Here is a 26,699-nt window from a genome sequence, read left to right on the forward strand (position 1 = left end):
GATATCTTTTGAATATCTTTATTCCATCCTAATGTTTTTAAAGTACAGTTCCTCTGCTTTTGATCACTTTCAGATTAGCCTCCATGGTCCTCAAGAAGTTATTAATAACACTCTATTTGCCTGGCAGCTTCTCCAAAGCATTTCATGCACACCATTTTTTGTAAGCTTCCTAACCACCCTGCAAGGTCAGTAAGATGGGGATCGTGATGATTATTCCATTTTAAAACCCTTAAAAAGGTGAGTGATTTGTGGAGGGTCACACAGCTGATAAGCGACAGAGCCAGGATTTAGGCACCCCAATTACACATCCCAGCTTCTTTCAGGAGTCTCTCTTCTCTTCCTTCCACTTCTTCTGGCCCCTCCTCACTTTTCAATGAATCATTTTCATTACCCTGTTCTACTCTCTCTTCACCATTTCCACATTTCTTTTAAATTGTACTACTACAAGCTGTTGCTGAAAGCTGCCATTTCATTCCCATAGAGTATTTATGCCTGATTTTTCACAGCTTTGTTTTTATCCATGCTGAGCACTGTACCCAGCTGGATTTAATTCATAGTTGTTGCACGCAGAGCCCAGATTCTATAAGAATGTGAACTTTGCAAAGTGTAATCCGATTAGTGCTGCGGACTAGAGATGTGTGGGAGGTAAAAGCTCTATTATGAAAAGCCTCTGGGCCAATGTCCTCTTTCTTGAACGAATTTAAAGGCAATCAGATGAAATAAAGCCAAGAGTTATGGGGAAGGCCACCAGCTTAGCCTAGGAAGTATAATTTATGAGTCCATTTAAGGACTAAATCATTAAACTTGGACAAGTTGTAGATGCTGGTGAAGCACAATTAACTTTCAATTGAAAATAAAGAAATTTTAAGAGACAAGCAGGTTGTTCAAACTCTTATTTTGGGGGGAAAAGACTGTAATAAGAGCCAGTACTTAGTTTACACCCGACACTCTTCTGGAGACTTTATATACATAGTGATTAGCTAATCACCACAACCCTATGAATTGAGTATCATTATCCTGCCCACTTTATAGATAAGGAAATTAAGGCACAGCAAAGTTAAATAACTTGGCCAAGGTCACACTGCTAATATTTACAGAACCAGGATTTGAATCTAGGCACTTCACCCCCATGTTCTCAATTACTGTGTCATACTATCTCTCAGCATCATGTCACTATACTTCATGTATCCTTAAAGAAATGGTGAGGGAGGAGAGGACCAGGAGGAGAAAGGATAGAGGAGATGGGAACTTTTACCCCTTCTTAGGGCCTTGAGCCCTTCCACTGTACTGTTCTTTTCTGGGTACGTGACCATGAGTAGAATCTTTATTTCTGTGTGTGTATAGACGGTAGGTATGAGTTGTCTTTGAGAGGAAGGACCTAGAGAAGCTATGAGATGCTTTCTACTTTGAACTTCGAAGGGTTCCAAAGAAAGGCCAGCCACCAGGCACAATGGACTTGTAGTGAGGCTGGAACTCTGCTGAGAATAAAAGAAGTGGCAAAAGAGTTAACCATTATTTTTCATCTTGGAGCGGACTGGCTATGTAAAAAGTAATTCCTTCACCTGGGAGTTTTCATTGAAAAGGATAAATTGCCATTTAAAATTTTTTTTAATTAGAAAAAAAAAAAACCTGCCCAAACTCCATGTGTTTTTAATTACTAGACTGAAAAGACATTTAGATATTTTCTTCTGTAGAGCAGTCTATTCCTTCTGTAGCCCTCAAGTGAAGATTTCTAGTATGAATTACTTTGATAGGATGATCCCTAAAATCAAGAATTCAAAACCTGAATTCTGTTCCTGGCTTTATTCACTGGCTGGGTAATTTGAGCTTGATACTTACTCACCATGGGTCTCTTTTGGATGTGTAAAATGAGTATGGTTCCTGTTCATTCTACCTCATGGAGATGCTACTTGATATGTGCTTTTGGAAAATACTTTCTTTAGTGGTATAGATACCGCAGGTAGCAAAGTTGTTTTAAAGTGTGCTGTGGATTTTGCTCCTTCTAGTGGTTTTCTGTGAATGATTGACAGTTTGGTCACTTGGAAGACAGATGTTTTCATCAGCAGAAGTCAGAGGGAATGGGGAGGGGGCCAAGGGAAATCTGTGGCTTGTAGACCACCTGTAACAACTCTGTTTTCTGTGACTTGGCATCATTGTGCACTCTGGCCAAAATGACACGTGTGTGTGGGTCATCATGTCCCAGTATCTTGGGAGCCATGGAGTCTGCTTGAAGGACAGATATGAAAGCTGAACAGTCTGCTGTCTGCTGAGAGGCAGCTCAGGGATGATGTGAGAGGCAGGAAACAAATGATGACATCACGCTTTCTGCACACAGTCAACCCACTGGGATGTGCTGTCAGCTTCCCTGCCAAAAGTTAACTACAGCTTGACCACGTCCCTAACCAAGGAAACTTTCCAAATACAAAATAAGTTTCTAGAACCTACAGAACATAATAAGCTCAGGTCTCTGCTGCTTTGCTTAAGGGGCTATCCACATCCTTCCCAGAGCCTTCAGTCTTGGTCATTTATTGGCATGTGGGTGGACATTTAACTCTCGGCTACTATTTCATAGACAATGATATTGAGGCCCCTTAGTGAGATCTTAAAAAACACTTGAGTTGAGGCTTTCTTCTTTCTGTGTATAAAATGGGGGTATCATGAGTACAGTGAGAGTGCCTAAGGTGTGTGGTGTCATAATTACAGCTCTATGGAGACTTCCATCCTGTGTTTTGGGACAATGCTGATATGCTGTACCCTTTGGTTTTTTTGCCTTTCATGTACAGGATCGATAAACAAATAAGCAGGTTTCGGAGATGGTTACCTAAGAAGCCCATGAGGCTGGACAAGGAGACACTGCCAGACCTGGAGGAGAATGACTGCTACACTGCCCCTTTCAGCCAGCAAAGGATCCACCAGTGAGTGTTTCGTGTGAAAGCCTTTGTCTTACTAAGGACATGCAACTGTGGTAGAGCCTTCTCCTGCACGCCTTTGAGTCCTTGGCATGTGGAAGGAACAGCTTAGTGCCCTTCTTCCCTGAAAGCCCTGTGAGTGTTCATATCCTTTTGTATTAGGGTAAGCTAACTGTTCTAACAAACAATCCCTGTATCTCAGTGGCTTGACACAATAGAACATGCATTCATATGTGTGTTGGGTGAACAACCTTCTTCTTGGTGATTCTGAGACCCAGGCTTCTTCTGTTTTGTGGCTTTGCCAGTCCCTATTGCTCAGAGCCCCTAGAGGCTCATCAACATCTAACCAGCAGACAGGGAAACTGGTCTACCCCTTGTCCTATTGAAAAGAGGGCTGGTTTGTTTGTTTTAATCAATCTCCATTCACTTCTCAGTTTCCTTTTCTTCAGCAACCCACCAAGTTGCCCCAGGAAAAGCCATATCCCTTAGCAGCCCACTTGCTGGCTCATCTGTCAGACAGTCTCCAAACAGTAATTTGTCACTTTTGATATACTGAGGGGGGGGCAGGGGGGGAGGGGGGCTAAGTAATTGAGCCTTTGAGGAACTGCAAAAGTGATAGGGAGTTGACTCTGAAGCTTCTGAGATGGCAAGAAATCAGGTGGTAGGGTCAGTGGTAGGAAAGAAGACATGCCAAAGACTGTAAGCAGCTAGGCAAAAACAGTCTCTCAGAAGGCAAATAGATAAGTTGGGCATAGCCTTGTTCTCAGCCCGACATCAGGAATTCCTGGCTCTCCCTGCTCCAGCCATAGAGACAGCCTCAGTAAAAATGACTTACCCAAGGGGAGGGAAAGGATGACATCTTTAAAAAATAGGTTTCAGGGCACCTGGGTAGCTCAGTTAGTTGAGTGCCTGACTCTCGATGTCGGCTCAGGTGATGATCCCATAGTTCATGAGATTGAGCCTTGTGTCAGGCTCTGCGCTCTCAGAGCTGCTTGGGATTCTCTCTCTCCCTCTCTCTGCATCCCTCCCTAGCTCGTTCATTCATTCATTCATTCATTCATTCTCTCTCTCTCTCTCTCTCTCTCTCTCTTTCTCTCTCAAAATAAATTTAAAAAATAGGTTGCTAACTTTGAGGAAAAAAGATAATAAACCAAAGGGCAATTGTCAAGTTGCAGGGAACATACAATTGGGGGTTTGTTTCAGCAACAGAAAATCAGTTAATATCTTTGGACTTTAAGAGGGTGAAGGAGAAAAGAACAAGAGTAAATGTTCTGCATCAAAATATATAATGTATTAATGCAAAGGAAGGAACTTTGTAAGCCTCTGAAATAGCCAAACTCTGGATCCCCACAAGTTAGATTGATGCCAACCCAGCCACATTATGTGAACATTTAAAAGACTTTGAAGAAGATCTAAAACTCACAACTTGGCCTCAGAATCCTAGTTAAATCTTCCACAGGAAATAGGAAATGAAAAGGGTTTCATGTTAACTTACAGATTATAACATATGGGTTTTTTTAAGAGCAAAAGACAGGTGAAAGCGGACATGTTCCTGCTCTTAATTTAAACCTTTGCTATGCCTATTCTGTTCATCTTGAAGTTTCTTAGACAAGTGGTTGTATGTTTTAAATCTTCTGGAGTAGAGGCTGATATACATGCAGAATTTTCCCTTTATTTCTCACCTGCCTAAGAGAGTATCTAGCACAGTTCAGGAACATCTCATGGTCTTTGGATGGATAGGTGGATGAATGGATACGTAGGTGGCTAGATGAGTGGAAGAATCAATGAAATACACGGTATGTGCCTGGGGTTTTGCTTTACTTCAAAGGGATATAGTTAAATAGAAGAGGAAGGTTTGTCACTACTCGTCTTCATGCTGGTTACATTTCCTGATGTTCTTTCTTGCTTTAGAACAAATTTTTAGCAGGGTTCTCAAAGTCAGAAGCACCTGGGCACCCATCAGGATCTCTAGGGAATAGAACCAAGAATCCTATCTTTATAAGTATTTTAAAGTATATGATAAATTAAGGATAATAGTTTGTGGGATCACAGAGGTATTTAGCCATCTCTATTACAAATTTGAGAGGCCTTTTTGATGTTTGGGCATCGATTCACCGAGTAGTTGATTCAAGTAGCTGTCACTTATTTGATGTCTACTTCTTGCCAGGCACCATCTGGGTACAGAGGATATAAAGATAAATACAGAGTCTTTACCCCAGCCTAGTAAAGATAGAAGACCATTTTGAATAATTGTAAACAGTATGATGGGTGTGCCTTAAAAGAAAGAGTGCTCCATACTCCAGATTAGGAGGGAGGTTCTAAGAAATAAGGGTTGAACACACAAAATAATGCTTGAGGTGGGTCTTACCTACGTCCAGGTATGTAAGTGGGGGGAGGGGGTGAGGGGCGGAAGCATATCTCGAGAGAGAATAACGTGTGTACAAAAGTAAACAAGCACTAAACAATGGGGTGTTTGAAGAACTACAGGTGGTTTTCTGTGAATGGGAAGAGTATGAGAAAACTTGGTGTTATTGTTTGAAAAAAGAGAGTGATCAGTGGAAGATGAGCTTTCGAGATAGGAGAACCAAGGAGGAAAAAGCAGAGGGACTGCTGGAATGAAGGAAACATACGAACCAGGCCTCTGTGGCACCAAAAGGGTAGTTTAGACAGTTCCATCATGCAGTTGGGAGATGGATTAAACAAGGGTCTATGAACATCATTGGGCAGTGGGGATTTCTTTCTCCTTGAGAATTGTCATGCCACACAGCCAACATCCCTTTTGCGGAGATGGGGTGGGGTGAGGTGTAGGAACTCAGGTAAAAGTTGAGGGCATGTTCCGGATAGGTCTTTTTTTTTTTTTACCCATTTTTAATTTATTTATTGTTTAATTTACATCCAGGTTAGTTAGCATAACTAACAGACAAACAACATCCCTTTAATAAATGTGTAAAAGTAAGACTTATAGAGCACTGACTGTCAAGTTAGAAGTGATTGGTACACGAGCACCCAGGTGGCTCAGTCAGTGAAGTGTCTGACTTTGGCTCAGGTCATGATCTCATGGTTTGTGGGTTTGAGCCCCACATCAGGCTCCACGCTGGCAGTGCAGAGCCAGAGTCTTCTTAGGATTCTTTCTCTGTCTCTCTCTCTGCCCCTCACTCCACTTGTGCATTCTCTTTCTCTCTCTCTCTCTCTACCCCCCCCCCCAATAAACTTTTAAATAAACTTTTAAATAATGAAATGATTGGTACAATCAGAAAAAAAAATCCCCCAAAGATGCTTCCCTAAGGTGACATTAATGGGTTTAAAGTAATGAGAAGTAGCTGATTAAATGGGCTGTAAGGGTTATAATATGATTTCTTGATTTTCCAAATGCAGTCCAGAATCCCATGTGACTTCTTGGTTTTGCAGACTATTTAATATTGTGTTTGTCTAGGAATAAGAGAGAATAATAGATATTTGTGTTGTGTGTGTGTGTGTGTGTGTGTGTGTGTGTGTGTGTATCCACATGAATGTAGTGGAAAAAGGAAGAAAAAAATTAGGAGGTTAATGTGCTCAAAGTGGAAAAGATGTCTTAAAAATATTTTGCACTCAGGATAAAACCCAGACTCCTAAGTTGGCTCACTAGCTCCTGCTTCCATTCCCCTGTTGAGCACTTTGGCCATAATGCACTGCTCTGAACTTCTTAACTCATGATGCCCTCTTGTCTCCTGTTGCACATGGTCTTCCCTCTGCTTGGTGTACCCTTCCCTTTAGGCTCCCTTCTTTCAGGTTTTAGATGTGTTTCCTTCAGAAAACCTTCCAAGATTTCCTACCTCCACCCCCAATTCTGTGTGAGGTGCATTCTTCTATATCTGATAATATTTATTTTTTCTATCATAGTTCTTAATATATTATCATATAGACTATAACGTCCTTGAAAGACTATATCTGTGTCATCATTTTTTGAATCTCATAGCTGGTGCTTGATAATGATTTATTAAATGAGAAGTGAGTACATAAAAGTGAAAATAGAACAATAATGTGAGCAAAGAATATAGATGGTATATATAGACAATTAGACCACTGCACACTCATTTCAAACCAAATTCAATTCAACACATTCTCTCCTCTAGTGTGGTCCACTTCCATTGTCCCCAATCCAATTTATGGCACTAATATTTGTGCAGTTGCTGAAATCAGAGTCAGGAACCTATTCTAATCTTCTTCTTCACTTCCACTTCCCACATCCACTACATTTCCAAGGGCTGATGATTTTACGAGCTAAGTGTCTCTGTAATCTAACAATTTTGTCTATCTCCACCATCATTATCTCACTTCTAAAACCTAGAGGTAATATAATAGATCTCGCTGGTTTTATCCTTGCCCACCTTCAATCCATTCTCCCAAGTGCAAACAGAAGGATGTTTTCAAAATACACATCTACTCATGCCACTTGACCCTGTTTAAAAACCTTGGAATAAATACCAAAATTACTGAAGTGACCTACAAGGCCTTGGATGGCCTGGCCACGTGGTCAATTCCTCTCTAACCTCGTCTCCCTTTGCTGTCTCCCACCCTCACTTCTTATTTTTTGAACATTTAAAATTTATTACAAATGCAGTAAGTTAAACTCTCATAGAAAGTGCAAATTACAATTAAAATTTTAATGTGACTAAAACTCTTGAACACTATACTTTGAAGAGTAGGCAAAATAACTATAATTATAATGTTTTCTAAATTTGTCACTTTATACCAAAACTATTCAAAATTATTGATGCTCTGATTTCTTTACTATTTTGATAAATATTCTTAAATCTTTGTAGGATTACAATAAAATTTTAATTTAACTTAAAATTATAGTAGTTTATATTGTCATTATCCCAGGATTACAAGGTCTTTGCTGGTTCCAAAAAAAATCCCCCCAATAAAACAACTCCAGTATCGTCTCACACTACTTTGGTTCTAGGACCTGGATTATCAACAAGCTAATTTCTGATGTGTAAATGGGACTGATTGCTTGTCCCAAATTGATTTGAACCAGACCTACTGAGCATTTGGCAAGGTCCCTTATGAAACTATACTTTATTTGTTATATTAGTGACATGATTTGAATTCTGCAATTAGATATTTGCAATTATGATCCAGATACACAGAGCCTCTCTCAGTTCTTCAGATGCAGTCTCCCTCAGGGCATTTGCACACACGATTTTCTCTCTCAGAATTCTCTTCCTATTTCTTCCCTTTCCCCCTAGTTTACTCTTACTAATCCTTTAAAAACTAACTCCAGAACTCTTCCCAGGGAAACCCTCATTTCCTCCTTCCAAAGACCAGGTCTCCTTGCTGTATTCTCTTTTAGTCACATGTTTCCTATGGAGCATTTTTTTTTTTATTTTCAATTCCATAACTGTATAATTATTTGGGCAAAATATGATTAATACCTCTCCAGAAAACTGAACTGCATGGAGGCATATGCTATGTCTGGTTTTGCTCATAATTATATCTCCAATACCTAACACAATGCCTAGCATACCATAGATGCTCAGTATTTGTCCATTAAATGAATGGAGTAAGGATGAAAGTAATAAAAACAACACAGGATAATCTAATCATGAACCTTTATACTCTGAACTACCTTGTACAAAAAATTAAAGTTGAGAATAAATTCAAAAACAAATAGCCTAGCATTCTATTTCAATATCTATCAATGTTTGAGAAACAATAAAAGCAAATCTGTGAGTATACATGTCTATAAGAGACATGATGCCATCAGTCATTTTATATATCGCCAAAGGTGGACCTACACATAGGAAAACTCTTACTAGATGCCAAACACTATTTTAAGACCTTAATCCTTACAACAACCCTATAAGAGAGGAAGTATTATTGCCACCTTTTTATAGGTAAGGAAAGTAAAGCACAAGCAGGTTAAGGAATCTGTAGTAGGTCACATAGGTAGGCTAGTCCACCCAATGAAACAACTCCCAAATATCAGTGCTTTAGCACTATTGAAGTTTATGTGTGGTTCACATCATTGTCTATGTAGGCTACCGTGAGGAAGGAAGTGCAGTGTCTCTGTTCCATGCAGTCATTCAAGTACCCAGGCTGCTTCTTTCTAGTAACTGCCATCCCCTGGATCCCTTGCATCTGGTTGACACACGGGAAAAGAGAGATGAGTAATTTTGTAGGAAGCTTATATGGGCCAGGCTTAAAAGTGATTTACTGCACTTATACCCACATTTCATGGGCCAGAGTTCAGTCATATGGTTACCCCAAACGCAAGGAATGCTAACGTAACTAGTCTATCTGTATGCCCAAGAGGGAAAGTGAAACAGGTTTGCTGAACAACTAGGCAGTCTGTCTCAGTGATGGAGTAGGAATTTAGATTCAGACAGGGAGGCTTCAGACTCCACACTCTTAAGCATTACACTCTACTACCTGTGTACTGTTGACATTTTGGACTGAATAACTCAGTTGTAGGAAGCTGTCTTGTGTGTTGTAGGATCGTTAGGATATCACTGGCCTCTACCCATTTGATGCTAGCAGCTGCTCCCTCCCTGCTCAGTTATTATAATAAAAAATGTCTCCATACATTGCCAAATTTTCCTTGCCAGGGTTGGAGGGGTGGGGATGATGGATGGGCTCAAAATCACACCACTCTCTCCACTTTAGAACTATTGTTCTACTGGTTTTTATTACATGACATCCTTCAGGCAGGACCACCCACTCTCTAGATCAATTAAACTCTAGTTGCGTCTGATAATTATGATAGACAAATCTATTTAAGATTTAATTTTTTCCTCAGCACCTCCTTGCCTGTGAATGTTGGCTTCCTTGAGTATCATTGCCCTTCATTTTTACAATGGCATTACCAGTAATATCCTTGAGGCAATTACTTGTTAAGGTTGGTACTTATAATAAAGGTTTTTGCTGGTAGACCGAGAAAAGGAAATGTAGAAAAGATTTATGCCACTTTTTATAATAGATGTATAATATATACTTTCAAGAAATAGATCAATTCTGAAGTGCCTTTCAGGAAAAAGTTTGTGCTAGATATACACAGAAAAAACTGTTTCTCCCTGTAATTTGATTCCTGCTATTACCATTAATTTATTTTTATGAAAACCTGTAAAAAATGAGGTAAAATTAAATATTGACCATTTCCTAATAGAATATTCTGAAATTTATGTTTGTGGTATGTGCGTATGTTTAAATAGGTACTCATTCATTCACACGCTGCATACCTGTTATTTTTCTGTGTGCTTGGGAACCAACTGTGAATAAATAGGCCAAGATCCTTGCTCTCCTGGAGCTTAGCTTGTAGTTGGGGCTAACTGGCAACAAACTATAAACTAGTGGTTCTCAATAGGGGCATGATTTGGCAAGATCTGGAAACATTTTTGGTTGTCACAGTGGAAGTAGAGAGTGCAACTGGTATCTAGGGGATGGAGGGCAGGGATGCTGCTAAACATCCCTCAGTACACAGGTGACCCCCACAACAAAGAGGTCTCTAGCCACACATGTCAGTAGTGCTGAGGTAAACATTTTTTAAAAATCAATTGTAAAACATGTTAGAATGTGATAAGTACTATGGAAAAGGAAAAAGAGGAGTAGGGGTTAGAGAATGAAGAACAGTGGCATGGGGAGGTGGATGCAGGTTAAATTTTCAAAAGACAGTGTTTATATTCTTCAGGAGGCCTCATAGAAGTCGTGATTGGAAAAAGACTTGAAGGATACCCAAAGGGTATAAAAATACAGATTTGGAGGGACACATGAAGCCAGTGTTTACAGCAGCATTATCAACAATAGCCAAACTATGGAAAGAGCCCAAATGTCTATCAACTGATGAATAAAGAAGATGTGATATATACATACATATGTATATGTGTGTGTGTGTGTATACACACACACACACACATATACACACACATACACACAGTATGGAATATTACTCAACCATCAAAAAGAATGAAATCTTGTCATTTACAATGATACGGATGGAGCTAGAATGTATTATGCTAAATGAAATAAATCAATCAGAGAAGGACAAATGCCATATAATTTCACTCATATGTGGAATTTAAGAAACAGATGAACATATTAGAAGCGGCGGGAAGAGGAGAGAGGGAAACAAACCACAAGAGACTCTTAATGATAGAGAACAAACTATAGGTTGATGCAGGGAGGTGGGTGGAAGATGGGCTAGATGGGTGACGGGTACTAAGGAGGGCACTTGTGATGAGCACTAGGTGTTGTATGTAATTGATGAATCACTGAATTCAGCTCCTGAAACCAATACTGCCCTGTATGTTAACTAAAATTTAAATAAAATTTAAATAAAAATGGGAAAGAAAGACCTGAAGGAGATAAGAGGGAAGTACTTAGAGGGAGTTCCAGGTAAGGGAACAACCAAAGCACAGACCCTAATCTGTGAGCACATTTGTGTGTTTGGGGGGAAAGTAAGATCCTGTGGCTGGAAAAAAATGATGATACAGTCAACAGTGATGAGTTAGAAAGGAAAGAGGGAGGCTGATTATATACCGCCTTGGCTTTTACAAAGGAAAGAGATAGTCTAACCTAACTATTGAAAGTATCATTGTGTCTACTTTGTTAAGAACAGGCTGTAGGAAAGAGTAGAAGCAGGAGCCAGTAAGGAGGCAACTGCAGACATCCCAGTGAGAGAATTTCTAGCTTTTGAAAGTCTACAGTGAAAATCACATCACATATAACTCAGTATCAACCAATTTCCTTGCAAAGGTTGGTTGTACACAAAACATTTTAGTTTGTGTCCTGTGCATATATGAAATAGACATGATAAAAAGACCCTTTGAAATGAAATTTGCCTACATGCCTTTATCCCCTTGCTAGACTGTGAGCTACTGAGGGCAGGAAGTTCCTGCCTGACAGCCAGTGGCACCCAGGGTATGATTTTGATCATAAGACCTAACAGAACAGGAAAGGGGCACAGCGGAGTTGGCACTATTGCCACTGCTGGAGGATGGAGATGGGACTTTAGAGTCTGGTTCTCTTATCTAAACCTGCAATATCCACATGAGAAGTTGAAAACCATAGTCAAATAGTCAATCGTGGTCTCCATGTTCTACTTGAATTTACCCTTGGCTTATTGATTTGTTTTTAGTCTCAATTTTGCTAATAGACTTTCCTATCAAGTTTTTTGGCTATTAAATTCTATTATCAGGATTAATGCCTGACCCCAAGATCCTGAAATCCTGTATTATATATTTTAATTCATGTGTCATGTGCATATGTGAAATGTAATTGTGTACATAAAAGACCACTTGATATGAAATTGGCTTATGTGCCTTTTTCTCCCCCTATAAATTATGAGCTAGGGAGTTAAAAAAAAAAGTCTAGAGAATAACAAAACAACACAGCTCTTAGTGCTAAGAAAGCACTGACCATGGAAATCTTGGTGCTGGGGCCAATGAGGGCTGTTAAGGACAGGAGGAAATTGCTGAAGGGTTGTTGGTGGGAGGTTCTCTGTAACCTCCCTTTGATTACCTTCTTATTGGTTAACCTTCTCAGCTGCATAAGCCAGAAAACCATGGCAGTGAGGTATGGATGGTAGTAATCAGTCAAATAACTGATGGTCATCTTCAAGTAGTGGTAGCAACAATTGCAAGGATAAAAGGTGATAGTGGCCACCATTTATAAACAACTTCTGTATTCCAGAGTTGCACCATAGACTCATTACAACTCTGAGGATGCAGTGGTATGATGAGGGTCACAGAGACTGAGTGGTTTGCTCATAGTCACTCCAGTCAATGGCAGATGAATGAACAGGAGAAAAGTGTGTTTTCTCTATAATGCTGACACCTCAGGTACGTGCCACATGGGCAGAACCAAAGTACAGTTTATTTTCCAGTCGCATTAAACTAGTGTGAACAGGTGCATACAAACATATCTGATTGCCTTTGGAATTTGTTAAAGCATTTGGGGGCGGATGTAAACAAACAAATGAAATGGTAAAATGTAAGTAAATATTCTTAACCAAGGAGAATATCATTTAGAGTAGGCACTCAAGTTCAGAGGGGAAAAAGGCTCAGATTTGCAGGCCTCAATGGCCTATGTATCTGTAATGGTTGATAAATGAGCCAGTAAATTGGGCTTTAATCATAGTGGGTAAAGCAGAGGGAGAAACACAGGAAGTCACGTGGTTCTGATTGTCAGAGAGGAAGAAAACCAATCTCTTAGTGAAGCAGAGCTTTTCTTAGCATTTTCCTAGCATTTGCAAGAAATAAAATTCTTGCACAGGAAAGGGAGGAGGGCTGTAAATAAAGCAGTGAACAATTTCCTTAGCAACCTCCTTATAGCAAACATCTTGTAGGCTTTTCCAGGGATTGTTTTTTGTATGTCCCTCAGCATGGTTCTGGAGGATTAATTGCTCGTGGCTATAATGTTTTGTAGGAATTTAGACTTGTCTTCAGCAGTATATCCTAAACTAACCTCATGTAAATCTTTGTTATTTAAACTACATTCTACAAAAATTATAGCTGAGAATTGATTAAAAAGCAAATAGCCTCATGTTCCATTTCAATGTATATTTGTGTTTGAGAAGTAATAAAAGCAACCAATGGGTACATATTTTTATAAATCAGTGTATGATACCATTTGGTCATTTTACATGGTATCACCAAGACTGGGCCTACAAGTTGCTTACCAGTCATAATTGTATGGGAGCCTGAGAATCTGACCCCACAGAAAGTTCTCCTGCACTAGACAGCTGTGGGGCCCGAGGCTGTTAGCATTAGGGTCAGTCATTTCATTGGAGCATTGTATTTCCAGAAGGCCCCTCTCAAAACTCAGACAACTTCAGAGGCAGTAGTTCAATACAACAGTAGGGAGTTTGTTGAATGTTAGACCTATGAGGAAGGTATAGTCATTATCTCCATTTTTACAGAGGAGGAAACAGGCACAGAGAGGTTAAATAACTTGCCCAAGGAAACACAGCGGGTAAGTGGTAGGATGTGGATTCTAAGATAAGGCGCTATGGCTCCAGTCTTATCCTTTTAACGTTATATATCAGTTTTCTGTGGCTACTATAACAAATCACCATGAATTTCATGGCTTAACACAAATGTACCATGGCCCTGCAGGTTAGAAGTCTGCCATGGGTCTCACTGGGCTAAACTCAAGGTATGGCAGTGCTGCATTCTTTTGTAGAGGCTCTGGAGGAGAACTGTTTCCTTATCCTGTCTAGCTTCTAGAGGCTGCTACATTCTTGGCTCCGGGCCCTTCTCTTCATCTTCAAAGCCAGAAACAGTGGTTGAATTCTTCTAACATCACATCATTTCACTCTGACCCTGTTTCTGTCATTCTACCTCCCTCTCTGACTCTTATTCTTTCCTCTCCCATTTTTAAGGATCCTTATGATTACACTGAGCCTGCCTGAATGGTCCAAGATAATCTCCCTCCCTCCCTACTCCCTACCTTAGAGTCAGCTGACAAGCAACCTTAATTCTATCTGAAATATTAATTCCCCTTTGACATATGGTTTAAAATCCCTAATACTGGGATTAGGATGTTGACATTATTCTGCCTAGCACATCTTTATAGACTGGCCAATCTACAGAGCCCTAAGGGTCTAGAACAGAGGATAGGTAAGTGTTGACAGAAGGAAAAGAAAGAAGCAAGGAAGAAAGGATTGTGGTAATAAGATTTAAGGACATTAAATGAAATGAGTTGTGTAAAATATTTAGTGCACTACCTGGCCCAGATAAAGCACTCAATAATTGATAGATGTGGTGGTGGTGGTGGTGGTGGTGGTGGTGGTGACGGAGGTGGAGAAGGAGGATGACCATAAGTACAATGAGAATTCTTGGGAAAAATCCCTAAAAAGTTGCAGTCGGTGTAAAAAAGTTTGAGGTGACAAAAACTAATTTTTGCAAAGTTAAATATCTGACCTGAACTGGCATAGCATTCCTTTTAAGCTAAATGTCGTTCAGTGTTGTGGGTATGTTATGGACAGAATGTTTATGTTCCCCACCTCCAAATTCATATGTTGACAATTCTTACTGTGATGGTGTTAGGAGGTGAGACCTCAGGGAGGTGATTAGGTCATGATGGTGGAGCCCTCATGAATGGGATTAGTGTCTTAAAGAAGAGACCAGAGAGCTAGATTACTGACCACCATGAGAGAATACAATCAGAAGTCTGCAACCAGAAGAGGAACCTCACCAGACCTTGACCATACGAACACCCTGATCTCAGATTTCCAGTCTCCAGGAAATAAATTTCAGTTGTTGAGAAGCCACCCAATCTATGGTAATTTGTTACAGCAGCTCTGAAGGCAGGACACATTGCCATTTCACATGTATCAGAAATGTACACACATGTGTTTTCTAAACCCTGTTAACATGGATAGCTAAAGCCATGCATTCTTCCAGCATGTACCTTTTTCTTATTTTCTGTTTGAAGTTTTTCTGGTGTTTTCATTGATCCGAAATCTTTAGAGAGTACTTTAGGCAAAGAGATACTGATATTGATTTAGGTAGGATTAATGTTCTTTTAGTGCCCCCATGACTTACAGCTGTCTCAGAACACTTTTTTTATTGCAATCACTTATTCAGCATTAGGATACCCAATATGCAGGTTGTTTTCTATTGATCTGTAAAGTCAGGGGAAACCCATCTATATCCTGGAAAGTTTTATACTGAAGTGAAAATGAAACCAGCCACACAACCTGAGATTTGTGTTTCTGAAGATGATGCGGCTTCTTTTAAATAGAACATAACTTAATGCATCTAGTTTAAGAGGCAAAAGATGCACCATTGGGTGTCTGGAGACCCCAGTAGTTAGTTAACTGTGTTCTCTTAGTACTTGTAGGACCAACTATGAATTCAGTTACTTAGAAACCTTTTATTTTTTTGTCATTTATCCATCTGTAAATAGTTTTTTCATTTACTAACTCATTATTTCAATAATTTTTATTGAAGTATTATTAGCATACAATGTTATATTAGTTTCAGGTATACAACATATTGATTCAACAATTCTATGCATTACTCAGGGCTCACCATGGTAAGTGTAGTCACCATCTGTCATAACATTATTACAATATTATTGACTATATTCCCCATGTTGTATTTTATACTTCTGTGACATATTTATTTTATAACTGGAAGTTTGTGCCTCCTAATCCTCTTCACCTATTTTACCTATTCCCTCATCTCCTGTCCTATGGCAACCACCAGTTTATTCTCCATATTTAAGAGTCTGTTTTTTGGATTGTTTCTTCATTCATTTGTTTTGTTTTTTAGATTCCACATATAAGAGAAGTCATATAGTGTTTGTCTTTTCCTGTTTGACTTATTTCACTTAGCATAATACCCTCTAGGTCCATCTATGTTGTCACAAATGGCAAGATTTCATTATTTTTTATGGATGAGTAATATTCTATTGTATATATTTATTACCTGTTCTTTATCCATTCATCCATGGATAGGCACTTGAGTTGTTTTCATATCTTGGCTATTGTAAATAATGCTGTAATAAACATAGGGGTGCACATATCTTTTGAATTAGTGTTTTTATTTTTATTAAATATCTAGTAGTGGGATTACTGGGTCATCTGGTATTTCTATTTTTAATATTTTGAGGAAACTTCATACTATTTTCCACATTCCCACCAACAATGCATGAGGGTTGCTTTTTCTCCACATCTTCCCCAACATGTATTTTTCTTGTCCATTTGATTCTAGTCATTCTGATAAGTGTGAGGTGATGTCTCATTATGGTTTTGATTTGCATTTCCTTGATGATGAGTAATGTTGAGCACCCTTTATTGTGTCTGTTGGCCATTTGTATATCTTCTTTGGAAAAATGTCTGTTCAGGTTCTTTGCCCATTTTTAAAAGAGATTAGGGAGTTTTTTGATTTGGTTCGGTTTTGGGGTTTTTTGGTTGTTTTTTGGTGTCAGGTTGAATCCATTCTTTATATATTTTAGGATATTAACTCCTTATTGGATATATCATTTACAAATAGCTTCTTACATTCAATAGGTTGTCCTTTCATTTTTTTGATGGTTTCCTTTGCTGTACAAAAGCTTTTCATTTTGGGGTATTCCCAATAGTTTATTTTTATGCTCATTTTCCTTGCCTGAGGAGGCATATCTAGAAAAATGTTGCTATGGCTGATATCCAGAGATTACTGCCTATGTTCTCTTCTAGGATTTTTATGGGTTCAGATCTCACATTTAGGTCTTTAGTCAATTTTGAGTTCATTTTTTGTATGGTGTAATAAAATGGTTTAGTTTCATTTTTTTGCATGTAGCTTTGCAGTTTTCCCATTATCAGTTATTGAAAAAGACTGTCATTTCTCCATTGTATATTCTTGCCTCCTTTGTTGTAGATTAATTGGCCATATAAGCATGGGCTTATTTCTAAACACTCTGTTCTGTTCCATGGATCTATGTGTCTATTTTTGTGCCAGTACCATAATGTTTTGATTGTTACAGCTTTGTAGTATATCTTGAAATCTGGGATTGTGATACCTCCAGCTTTGTTCTTCTTTTTTTAAGACTGCTTTGGCTACTCAGGGTCTTTTGTGGTTCCATACAATTTTAGTATCATTTGTTCTAGTTCTGTGAAAAATTCTGTTGGTATCTTGATAGGAATTGCATCAAGTCTGTAGATTGCTTTGGGTAGTATGGACATTTTAACAGTATTAATTCTTCCAGTCCATCATCATGGAATATCTTTCCACTTGTTGGTGTCATGTTCAATTTCTTTCATCAATTCATTCAACACATACTTTTAATATATTTTGTGCCAAGTATAATACTATAGTAGAGAATGTGATTTTGTGTTCATAAATATATGTGTGCATATTTTTAATTTAAAATTTTAACTTGAGCATATTAAATTTGATGGGAAAGACACCATTTTACACACAAAATGGTAGAAAGGCAATGTAAAGCATTTATAGGAAAAGGGAAGATTTGCCAAATTTGCATACAATAAAATAAGCGAGGGTTAACATAAAGGGAAGAAAGGGAGCTAGGACTGCATCTGTGGATGGATTGCATACTGTGTAATTACACTGTGCATTACATCATCTGGAACAATGGTCAGTAGGAACAAGGGAGATCAGTGGGGAGCTCTGTGCTGCCTGTTCTTCCTTCATTCGTTGTCTCATTTGACCTTTGCGACAACCCTGCAACATCATTTCATTGTCCTTGCTTTACAGAAGGTAGAATCCAGGGTCCTAAAAGTTAAACAGTTTGTCCAAGGGTACACAGTAACAAGCAGACTTTGGAGTCTGCTTAGAACCCAAATGTGCCTGATTTCAAACCCATGCCCCTTCCGTGATACACAGCCAACACTCATCAAGCAATCACTAGATATCAGGTTACTCATGAGACCAGTAGTAGTATTATATCCATTTAGAAATGGAGGAATGGAACAGAGAAGATAAGTCAGTTCAGGAAACCCTCCTGGACAGTCAGATTCCATGAGCTCACTCTTACTCTGCTAGCACACTCAAACCCAGGCTCTCATATTTATCTTCATTAGGATTTGGGGATGAAAGACAATAGATTTATCTCTTTTAAATCCACACTCTTAAATCTAAAGGAAGGGCAGACCTGCTTAGAAGAATTGTAAGGCTTGGGGCAAGAGTACAAGTGAAGCCTATAGACCATGTGTCTAAATAATTAGAAGTAATAAATCATGTTAACAAGTACAACAGTTTCTTTTTCTATCTTGACAAATACACCTGCATAAAGACCTGAATGTCTAAGTTCTCAGGATTCTTGGAAACCCATTCCACTGGTGGAAAAATGGTTTCCCCCACACTCATGGCCTGCCCTCTTCTCTTCCTGTCCCCAGCTCCATCCCACCCTGAGGGGCCTCAGGCTCATGTGTGTGTACACCCCAGCCCCATGTCCACATGTCATTCATGTCCCCTGAAAACAGCCTGGATACTTGGTAGGCATAGAATTGTCTCAGGTAGACCTGAGAGGCCCACAAAGACCGTAAAGTGGCCTTGGTGATTTTGGGGTCAGACTCTAGGTGGTCACTTCCTCTTTGCCTGGCCAGTACCTCACCCTGTGGAAAGCAACCCATTGGGAGGCTGATTTATGAGCCCTCTAAAATCCAGGACCTGGGCAGGGTGCACCCTATATCTGAGAATGGTACTGGTTGGGCAAAGGGCAAGGACCAGAGTTAAATCTATGGCTTTTTGAGTGGTATTTTATTCAAATGACTGCTAATTCAGAACCATGTCTTAGAAATGTTTTTATCCCTGGAGATAAATTTGATTCTTCTCATTTCCCACTTCACTCACCCCCAATACTGCACCAACACCATAAGCTTTGTGTTTTCCACTACATGTTGACCAGCCTTGACACTACCATCTTTTTCATCACCCACCATCACCACTCACTCCTTTTGGTCCTAGCTCCTCCTTTCTGACCTCACTGCCACTGCCTTAGTCAAAGCAGCCACCAACTCTTGCATAAACAATTATAAGTTTGCTCAACTCCTTCATCTTTCCCTACTCCCATATCTATCCATCACACCCATGTAGCTGGGTCACATGCAAGTCTCCTACCATGGGCCCACATGGCACCTTAGAAGGACACCCTTCCTCTAAGAATTCACAGCCCACAGTTTGACAAGCAGAATATCGTGGATTTCCACACTTCCTCATCCCTTTGCCAAGCACCTTTAACAGTGAATAAAATACACTGCCACATGTAGTAGCATTGCTTCCTTGCTTAAGAGCCTTCAAATATTCCCTAGGCCCTTTGGGATCAAGTTCAAAGTCCTTAGCACGTGGCACACAAAACTGCTTTTTCCCCCCTCCCCACCAGTCTCCTAGGCTGAATGGGCCAAATGCTCTACTACGTAGCAGTGGAGGCTACCTAACTATCCCACGACTGATGTTTTATCTTTCTAAAGTGTGCTCTTCCTCTCACTATCTGGTGAAAGCCTGTTCTCTCAGGATCTAGTTCAGATGTTGTCATTTCTTTTTACGTTTATTTATTTTTCAGAGAGAGAGAGAGAGAGAGCACAGGTGAGGAGCAGAGAAAAAGGGGGAAAGAATCCCAAGCAGGCTTCAAACTGTCAGCACAGAACCCAATGTGGGGCTGGAACTCGAAAACTGTGAAACCATGACCTGAACCGAAATCAAGAGTCGGATGCTTAACTGACTGAGCCACCCTGGTGCCCCGGATGTTGTCATTTTTATTAAACCCCTCGTGTCTCATGCAGATGGCATTAGACTTCTGGGCCCATTAGCCTTTGTAAATACTGTGATTATGCAGTGATTATATTGTACCACAACTATTTGTTTCCATATTGCACAAAGCACAGTTCAGCAGCCAAAAGTAATTAGCAGGGATTTCCAGTTTTTACTCAAGTTTCTCAAAGGACACAAAAAAGAAGCCAAGTACGTGGTCTCAGCAACCGTTGGCTATCATCATTTCTTCTTCCTTCATACCCTCTCTTCATACCCTCTGACAGAAACATCCCTCCTCCACTGAAGCCTCCACAGCCTAAAGTTCCTCTCCTCCCCACAAACCTCCTCCCTCTCTGCCATCACTTTGCTATGTGGACTGGCATAGCTTATCCACAAGGGAGGAAAAAAATCCATCCTCTTCAGGACAGAGTAAATTAAGCCATAGATTACAGGATTGTCTTTGTTGGGTTAGAGACTGTGCCCGTCAGATTACACTAGGTTCTGCTGCACTGACATTTCTCAAATCCCAGTGTCTTACTCAAAGCAGCTGATTTATTTCTTGTTCACATAGCATACTAGCTGTGGGTCAGCTGAAGCTCTGCTTTCCATGTCTTCTCGTGGAACATTGGCTGATGATGCAGCCTGTACCTAAGACATGCATTCTCATGGAAGAGGGAAACAGTAATGGTAGAGCCACACATTAGCTCTTCAAAGTTCTGCTCACATATGCCGTAATCACTTCTGCTTCTATTCCATTGGCCAAAACAAGTCTTATGGCCAAGCATGGTAATGGGGTGGGAAATTAGACTTCTCCCCAGGAAAAGGGACTGCAAGTCCATGATAATGGGTAGTGATATATAATCTTCACAAAGAAAAACAGCAAATTGGAAATAATAAAGCAATCCACTGAGGAATACCTTATGTTAATAGTATTTTGTACCTATATAACACTTTAGTCTATGAGCTCTTCTAGGGTGCAGATATCTTGCACTGTTTTACTTTGTTTTAAACACCTTCCATATTTTTAGGAAAGAAAGTTTCCATACAAATTAGCAAAGACAAGCAGAAGAAAGGGAAAAAAATTCTGTAGGGTAAAAATCAGACTTGGAATTTAAATATTTTGAAATATAAATTCAGAAACCATGTTGATACCAAGGTGATATTCCTGTCAGATTAACAAGCAGGATAGGTGGGTGGTCGTTTATGTGGTATGTGATTTCAGATAGAGAAAGAGAGAGAGAGGGTCCCTTCCCCAAAGAATCTTTCTTTTTCTAGCTCCCTGGACCTCTCAGGCTCCCCTCGGGAAAACTGAAACCCAGCAGTTATTTTAGCAGAAATTAATGTGGGGAATCTGTTACATAAGCATTGGAGAACTAAAATGTCACAAAGCGAGCACTGAGTCTACACAGATATTAACTACAGGAGGTACAGGAAGCAACATATTGCCCCTAGGGCTAGAGGGTCCAGAGGAAGAGGTTGGGTTTATCAGAACCTTGAAGCTCAGAGAAGGTTGCCCCCTGGAGCTGACCCCCCATGCTTCTGAGGAGAAAATGCTGCCCTGCCTGTGCTAGTACCTCTGGGGTACAGGGCAGTGCAGTGAATCTAGTTTGGGGTGTTTATTTTTTAAGATGGAAACTGGAACCAACTGCCACTGTGAGGTTGAAGAATCACTGCTGGAGCAACATTGACAGGACAATGGGCAAACAGGAAAGACCAGATCCTTTCACTCCATTTGTTCCCCTTCCAGTCTCCTCGTAGGACCCCCTACTGGCAGAACCTTATCAGAGAGCCAGCCACAGAGTAGGACTGTAGTTGGCAGAGTCCCTGCTCCAGCATTATAGAGGAGGGTATAGAAGAGAGAAGCTAGGAGAGAACTCAGGGACTGGAACATCTCCCTAATATCTGGAATTTTACAGTGTGAACTTTAATCCTTTGGCTAAAGTCATCTGTATTTGAAATAAATGTACCCTTTGGCGGTGGTGGCTCAGTGGGTTAAGCATCTGACTCTAATTTCGACTCAGGTCATGATCTCACAGTTGTGAGATCTAGCCCCACCTCTGCACTGTCAGGGAGGAGCCTGCTTGGAATTCCCTCTCTCCCTCTACCCAACCCTCCCACCCCACTCTCTCTCTGTCTCTCTGTCTCTCTCTCTCTCTCTCTCTCTCTCTCTCAAATATAAATAAGTAAGTGTAAGTAGGTAAATTAATTAACTAAATGTCCCTGGGAAAGATTAAAAGTTTCAATGTTATTCTTCATTTATACCCCATAATAAGTAAGCTTATCAGCTCTTTTTTAGAGAGCCAAAAATAAAGAAGGGGAGGAAGAAAGAGCTAAGAGGGTGTACTTTGGCTGTAGCAGGAATAGACAAAGGATCTCACTAAGATGGGAGAGGGAGGAAAATGTCAAAAAAGAAAAAAGATTGGGGAATTATGGAAAATAAATTTTACCAACTTTGAAGTTTTATGGATGCTTGGCAGGTTTCTAGATCTTTGCTGACTACAGCAATATAGATGAACCACAAGAAAGACAGATCTGTCCCTTTGGTCAGCACTCAGTCCTGCTCAGCTCTAATAAGGGAATATAAAAATAAGACCCATCACCAAGAGCAGACTAAGACAGTGGCCACAGATGAATCACTGGATGATCAATTTATGCAGTGACATTGCCTCAGTAATTCAGGCAAAACCTTACTATCGACTCAATTACAGTAGCACCCTAATTAGTAGAAAGCTGAGGCCTGGGTTATTCTAAATTGGATTTTTCTGCTCTGAGGATTAATTATGAAATCACTAGGTCTCCAAACTTGTTTTTATGGATTTAAAACAAATGATTTCCTCTTCATTCTGTCTCACTTTTCAATGGGAAATAACAGTGATCTCTAATAAATTTAAATACCGCAGTGCTTTCATGTTTTCCTTCTGAATATCCATTTCCATTCAGTCGGCATCAGGCACTCGTTCTGTGACAGGCACTGTGTAGGGCTGGACGAGGATGAATGAATCCGTTTCTGTCCTTAAGGCTTAGTGGCTGAGCCCACACAGGCTCTGGAGTCTGTGAGACCTGGGCCCCAAATCCCAGCCCTGCAACTCACGAACTGTATGACTCTGAGCTTCAGTCATATCTTGAGTATTTTTTCACAATTACAATAACTTTCTGAACATAATTATTATTTTCAATGTTTCCTCACTCCACATAGCCTCATATACTCTAACACATTACTTTCTGATTATTTTTACTCTCTTTATTATTCTCTTTTATAGATACCCAGTTATCTTTCGCTGACTGTCCATGCTAAAGAATAGGAAATGCAAAACTCGAGTAGAATTTCAGAGTAATGGGTGGGGCCTATCAACTTGTAGCTTTGTTGTAGGGAAATGGCTGGGGGGTTTCAATTTTGGAGTCTCCAGTCTATTCCTCTTCAGATCTTTCATCTTTAAGCTGGTCAGATTCCCCAGAGAAGTCTCTGCCAGTGTTCTCCCTGGAAAGTCAAAACCTCGTTGCCAATGTTCTGGAGCCTAAGTGAATGAAGACAGCTGGGAATCTCAGCTTCCAGGATTCAAGTATTCACTTGGTCCTCTAGATTTCAGGATGGCTCCCCTACCCCTAACCATCTCTGGTATCTTACAGTTCAGGGGTTGTATTATTACCCTATGCAAAGAAAAAAATCTCTCCAAGTTTCTGTGAAAATACAAGTGAAGCTCTGAGGACCTACCTTCTTCCTAAATGGCTTTCAACCAATACTTATTTTAGCACCCCCATCGCCCCACTTCTAGAGGCCCCTGATGCCCCAGTTCTTAAGATTTTATGAGATTTTGTAGACTATAAATATGATTGTTCTTGGTCTTGTCCAGAGCTGGTTTAGGATTCTGTTACCACCTGTCTGTCTGCTTTTCACATTCCAGCATTTTGTTGCTGTTGCTTTCTGCTGTCTTTGTTCCTTGAGGATTTATACCTGTATGTAAATGCACACACACACACACACACACACACACACACACATACACACACGCTACTGTTATTTGCATGGGGTTTTGAGAGAGAGACAAATTAAATGCAAGTGTTTAATTTTCCATTTTACCTGAAAGTCTCATATTTATTGGTGTTTAAAGTTCAAATAGAAAAAGTGATGTCATGAAGTACAATTAGAAATGACCAATGGAATAAGAAAAATGTGTTCACATTGCTTTAGATTTCACCCATTTATCACCTTAATCCTACAAAGAGGCTTTAAAATCTTCACCAAATGGTCAGAACTCTGAATATTATGTATATCACATATTTGGTCTGATAATTATCTCCTCCTTTTACTCCTAACAATTACACTTAAGAAGTTAGTTATTGCATTATGGTGCCTAAAGCCAAAAAAAATTCTCAAAATAGGCCTTGTCACATAAAAAAATTAATTGGTTGCTTTGTTCCTACTTAGATTTTCATTAATTTGAGGACATAATTTAAGTGACGGTTAACTGTATAACCTTTGCATCTCCTTGTTAAAAAAGAAATCTCTATTTAAAAGTATAATTGAGAAAGTTTTCTGAAATATTTATTTTAAGGTATTAGCTTTCACTTTTCTTTTTGTATTATGAATTAATACAACTAGCCATCGGAAAAGACTGGCATATTGGTCACGGATTGCTACATAACAATCTACCCAAAATTCAGTAACTTAAAACCCATTTTACTTGTGCGTGATTCTTTTGTTTCAGCAATTATGCTGGGTTAAGCTGGTCAGTTCTTCCACTGGTTCCATTTAGAGTCAATATGTGGTTGCAGTCATTCTGTAAGGAAAGATAGTTAGACAAGGAACATGTAGATACATCTCCTCACCCCACCCCCCAAAATTCAAAAAGTAAAACAAGAAAAAAAATAAAACAAGGTAATGGAAGAGAGAGTGTGACTTTCAGGGCACGAGAGTAACTGTCTTAGCTAACATATTCAGGAGGTGACATTTAAGTTGAGGCCCAAATGTTGGAAAGAAACAGGTTGTGCAAAAATCTAAGGATCACATGAGCTAAAGTCCTGGGTAGTGGCAAGTTGAGTTTTTTCAAGAGCAGAAGAAAAGACGATGTTGCCGGTTTATAATGAACAAGAGGAAGAGGAGAAGAGATAAGTACACTGGCATAGGGAGGACCAGACCATAGGAGAAGCAGTAGACCTTGGAAAGTAGTTAGGCTTTATATCAAATCTGTGGGAAGTTGGTGAAGAGTTTTAAGCAGAAGAGGGATGAGATTTTATTTATGTTTTAAAATATCCTTGCTATGTAGAGAATGAACTAATGGGAGGAAGTGAAATTGGAATAGTCAGGAAACTCTCCCAGTGGTCTTAGACACAACTTCAGCGCAGTGAGGGTGGTAAAGGATCAGATTCAGGATGACATTTGGGAAGAACAAAAACTCGATTGGAGATTGGACATGAGAGAAAGAGAGGATAGAGTATGCATCTCAAGTTTGTGACTTGAGAAATTAGATGTGTCAGTGCCATTTTTTAAGATGGAAAAGATGAGGAGGAAAGGAGATTTTTACTTTACAAGGGTATAGATCAAGAGTTCTTTTTGGGATATATTGGGTTTGAATTGTCTCTTAGACTCATATGGAGTCCTGTCATCTACCAACCTGGTTTGATGATCTACCTCAGTACTTTATAGTGTCGCTTTGTGATTAACCCCATCGTTGGGCAACTAAGACATAAAGACCCTCATTTTCCTGACAAGTAACTGTGTCCCAAAGAAACTCAATGACTTCCCCAAGGCCACACAGCTGAAATGAAGACTTGAACCCAAGACCTGTATACAGTCCTGTAGGGCATTTTTACCCCTTGCCCAATCTCCTGCTTCAGTTTTTGTGGTCAAAGGGAGATGCCAGATAAGGATATCATTATTGAGGCTTTGCCCACATGCTCAAATTGTCATCCATATTTGAGGCAATATTCTACTAGCCACATGTGAGTATTTATATTTTGATTTTATTTAGTTAAAATTAAGTTAAAGTAAAAATTTACCTTCCTTTTTGTTTATCCACAGTTTAAGTGTTCAGTAGCTACATGTGACTAGTGGCTACCATATTGGATAGCATAATTAAAGAACATTTTTCATCATCTCAGAAATTTCTATTCAATAATACTAGACTCTACATAATTCGTACCAAGTTAATTGTGAAAAAAGTCATATTCCAATAGCTATTGCCTAAGAAGAAAGTTTTTTAAAAAACGAGGTGGCATTTGCTTTAAAAGTAACACATTTCACGATAATCTTTAATTTCATACACGGCTGTAATAAACACCTTTTCCCAATTCACACCCTTGATTCTTTGTGTATTTCTCATTTTTCCTAATAAGAATAGAGGCTTCTCTGAGGAGAGAAGCTAGGTTCTTTCCACCTTTGCATTACCCTCACTCAAAATAAATACATGCATAACATTCACATCCCTTCCTACCCACCACCCACCTCACAGATAACACCCTCAGCTAACAGTTCTTTGCACAGAACAAGCAGAATGTTTACAACCAGCCACTGCTGTGGCCGGTTGGCTTCAGGAGAACATAAAACAGAGTGCAAATAACCACAGCTTTAGGGAGTCTATAGCTAAAACCTAATTTCATGGCATATTCTATTCCA

At 39.6% G+C, this 26,699-nt stretch overlaps 1 protein-coding gene across 6 annotated transcripts in view; it reads left to right on the forward strand.

Moving 5' to 3' along the window:
* ANO4 (anoctamin 4) overlaps nt 1–26,699 on the forward strand; it is a 417,061-nt gene that overhangs the window by 275,009 nt on the left and 115,353 nt on the right. For all 6 annotated transcript variants that reach the window (XM_045462469.1, XM_045462468.1, XM_045462470.1 and 3 more), the window contains one exon: nt 2,784–2,915. In XM_045462469.1, the coding sequence (XP_045318425.1) occupies nt 2,784–2,915 (132 nt within the window). The remainder of the gene's footprint in view (nt 1–2,783; nt 2,916–26,699) is intronic.

Source organism: Leopardus geoffroyi, chromosome B4, assembly GCF_018350155.1.
Source record: "Leopardus geoffroyi isolate Oge1 chromosome B4, O.geoffroyi_Oge1_pat1.0, whole genome shotgun sequence".
NCBI lineage: Eukaryota > Metazoa > Chordata > Mammalia > Carnivora > Felidae > Leopardus > Leopardus geoffroyi.